Here is a 3,046-nt window from a genome sequence, read left to right as displayed (position 1 = left end):
AAGCTGACAAACCCAAGAAACAACAAAAAGTACAGAGTCGAGTTCCAAGTGGTAGAGGAGGATTGTAAAACACCTCTACTTGGGAGAACAGCTAGTGAAGCGATGAAGCTAATACAAGTTAAATATGATAACATATGTGCTTTGGACAGCTCAGTGACAACAGCTCCATCAGAGAAAAACATGTAGTTGTTGGAAGAGATAAAGACCGAGTTTCAGGATGTGTTTACAGGAGATGGATGTTTGCAAGGTGAATATGAGCTGGAAATCGACACAACAGTGCAGCCCGTCAAACTGCCAAAACGCAGAGTCCCAGTGTCGATGATGAAACCACTGAAAGAGGAACTGATGAGCCTTGCAGACAGACAAATAATAGCACTAGTGGAATGTAGTACTGATTGAATCAGTGGGATGGTGACAGTGCAATGGCAAATGGCAAACCCAGGATATGTATTGACCCGAGACCGCTCAACAAAGCTTTGAAGCATAGTCACTTCCCATTACCAACAACAGATGACATCTTGCCAGATGTGTCAAAAGCGAAAGTTTTCACAATTTGTGATGTGAAACATGGCTTTTGGCATGTGAAGCTTACAGAAGAGTCAAGCTATCTCATGACATTCGCAACACCATTTGGTCGCTTTCGTTGGCTGAGAATGCCGATGGGGATCAGCCCAGCGCCAGAGGTCTTTCAGCGCAAACTGATGCAAGCGTTAGAGAACCTGCCAGGCACATACATCATTGCTGATGACATCCTGATCACTGGAAAAGGAGAGACAACTGAGTTGGCAGAAATGGATCATGACAGAAACCTGAGACTTTTCCTGGAACGCTGCAGAGAGAGAGGAACATCAAATTAAATGTGGAAAAACTCAAGCTTAGAAGACAGGAAGTACCATACATTGACACTGCAGTGTGATGTCAGCGAAACAGGACTGGGAGCAGCTCTGACTCTACATGGAAAACCAGTGGCATTTGCAAGTTGTGCACTGATGCTCACTGAAAGAGGTTATGCACAAATTGAAAAGGAATGTTTAGCTATTGTGTTTGGGATGGAGAAATTCCACCAATATACATATGGTTGTCTTGTGAGATTGCAATCAGACCACAAGCCACTCGAGAACATTATTAAAAAGCCACTGTTACATGCACCTAAGAGACTGCAAAGGATGTTCTTAAGGCTGCAAAAATATGATATAACCATAACATATGTTCAAGGCTGCGACATGCTACTCGCTGATACGCTGAGTAGGGCCTACTTGCAGGACAGCATCAAAAGCCAGATGGAGTTGGAGACAGAATGTGTCAACATGGTGGACTATGTACCTGTTTCAACAGAAAGCATGGACAGAATACGAGCAGGGACAAGAACCAACCACACACTACAAACGCTGATAAAAACAATACAAAAGGGGTGGCCGGTCTGTAAGAAAGATGTACCTGTTGAAATGACTCAGTTCCAATCTTTGCAGGATGAACTGAGCACACAGGATGGACTGGTCTTCAAGGGAGAGAGAGTGGTGATTCCAGAAGCACTCCAGGCAGATATAACACAGCAAATTCACTCAACATACATCGGCACAGAAGGGTGCCTCAGGAGAGCTAGAGACTGCGTCTACTGGCACGGTATGAACGACCACATCAAAAAGTACATCGCTACATGTGACATATGTCGGTCTGTGGATGCAAAACAACAGAAAGAGACACTAAAACCACACGAGCTGACCACTAGACCATGGACCAAAGTTGGGACAGATTTATTCAACTTTGAGGGTAGGGACTACCTAATAACTGTTGATTATTACTCCAACTTTTGGGAGATAGATTATCTACCTGATACCAAGTCAAATACTGTGATCAGGAAACTAAAGGCTCATTTCGCACATCAGGGATCCCCAAATATTGTTTTTTCTGACAACGGGCCCCAGTACAGCTCGACAGAGTTTGCCAACTTCAGCCGGAAATGGGAATTTCGACACCATACCTCATCACCTGGCTATCCGCAGAGCAACGGCAAAGCTGAGTACCAAGGTGACCCTGAATCCTCTCTTAGTTGTGCTGCAATAGACGTAGGCTGCCGGGGGATTCCCATGATGCACTTGATTTTCACCTTTCTCACTCACTATGTGTTAATAGACCTCTCTGCATTAAATCATACCTGTTACTAATCTCTGTCTGTCTTCCACACCATGTCTTTATCCTGTCTTCCTTCTCTCACCACAACCGGTCGCAGCAGATGGCCCCGCCCCTCCCTGAGCCTGGTTCTGCTGGAGGTTTCTTCCTGTTAAAAGGGAGTTTTTCCTTCCCACTGTCACCAAAGTGCTTGCTCATAGGGGGTCATATGATTGTTGGGTTTTTCTCTGTATCTATTATTGTATGATCTACTGTGCAATATAAAGTGCCTTGAGACGACTGTTGTTGTGACTTGGCACTATATAAATAAAATTGAATTGAAATCATTGATCCTACGCACATCAGTCGATTTAACGTTTTTCTTTTTTAACATTTGTTGTTCTTCTCCCCCCAGTTGCTCTTCCACCTTTCTCAACTGGTTCACACTAAGCAGCAAAACCATTTTTTTTTTTTTTTTTGCCATTTCTCAACATATCTGATACTATCAAGTCCAAACTTTTTTACCATGGAATCAAAAATGGAGTTTTCACCCAGACCACCTAGAGGAATGCCTCCCACAGCCCCACTGGCCATTTTACTGGGCCACTTTCCCATAATGTAACGGAGCGTCCTCCGCTCAGCCTTTCTGCCTTTTTTCACTGGTGCAAAAGTGCTAAAAAAACATACACTAGAATGCCCAAGTTGTTGAGCTCCTAAGATCCTGCACTTACTACCGCAACAGGGCGCAATTTCTCACACTAGAATACTCAAACTCATTGAGTTTCTAGGACCCTGCACCCACTTGTTGCAATAATAAGGAGCCGAGGCTCTTCCCGTTGGTCTGGTTGAAAACCCTCCCCAAATCAAAACCCACTCACCGTTGCAGATTCTTTGCGGTTCCCCTCTTGATTCGTCAGAATTCCTGCATGTTAGAGTC

The 3,046-nt window shown here is 44.3% G+C and overlaps 1 protein-coding gene across 1 annotated transcript in view; it reads left to right on the top strand.

The window, feature by feature from the left end:
* Positions 1-2,559, top strand: part of LOC106632647 (retrovirus-related Pol polyprotein from transposon 412) — a 31,156-nt gene extending 28,597 nt beyond the window's left edge. The window contains exons 4-5 of the mRNA XM_042216667.1: positions 1,470-2,028; positions 2,525-2,559. Coding sequence (XP_042072601.1) covers positions 1,470-2,028; positions 2,525-2,559 — 594 coding nt within the window. The remainder of the gene's footprint in view (positions 1-1,469; positions 2,029-2,524) is intronic.
* The last annotated feature ends 487 nt before the right edge of the window (positions 2,560-3,046 follow it).

The sequence above is a fragment of the Haplochromis burtoni genome, unplaced genomic scaffold (genome assembly GCF_018398535.1).
Source record: "Haplochromis burtoni strain Fernald_Lab_line unplaced genomic scaffold, NCSU_Asbu1 Contig_1181, whole genome shotgun sequence".
NCBI classification, from domain to species: Eukaryota; Metazoa; Chordata; class Actinopteri; order Cichliformes; family Cichlidae; genus Haplochromis; species Haplochromis burtoni.
This window is presented reverse-complemented; position numbering and strand designations above follow the sequence as displayed.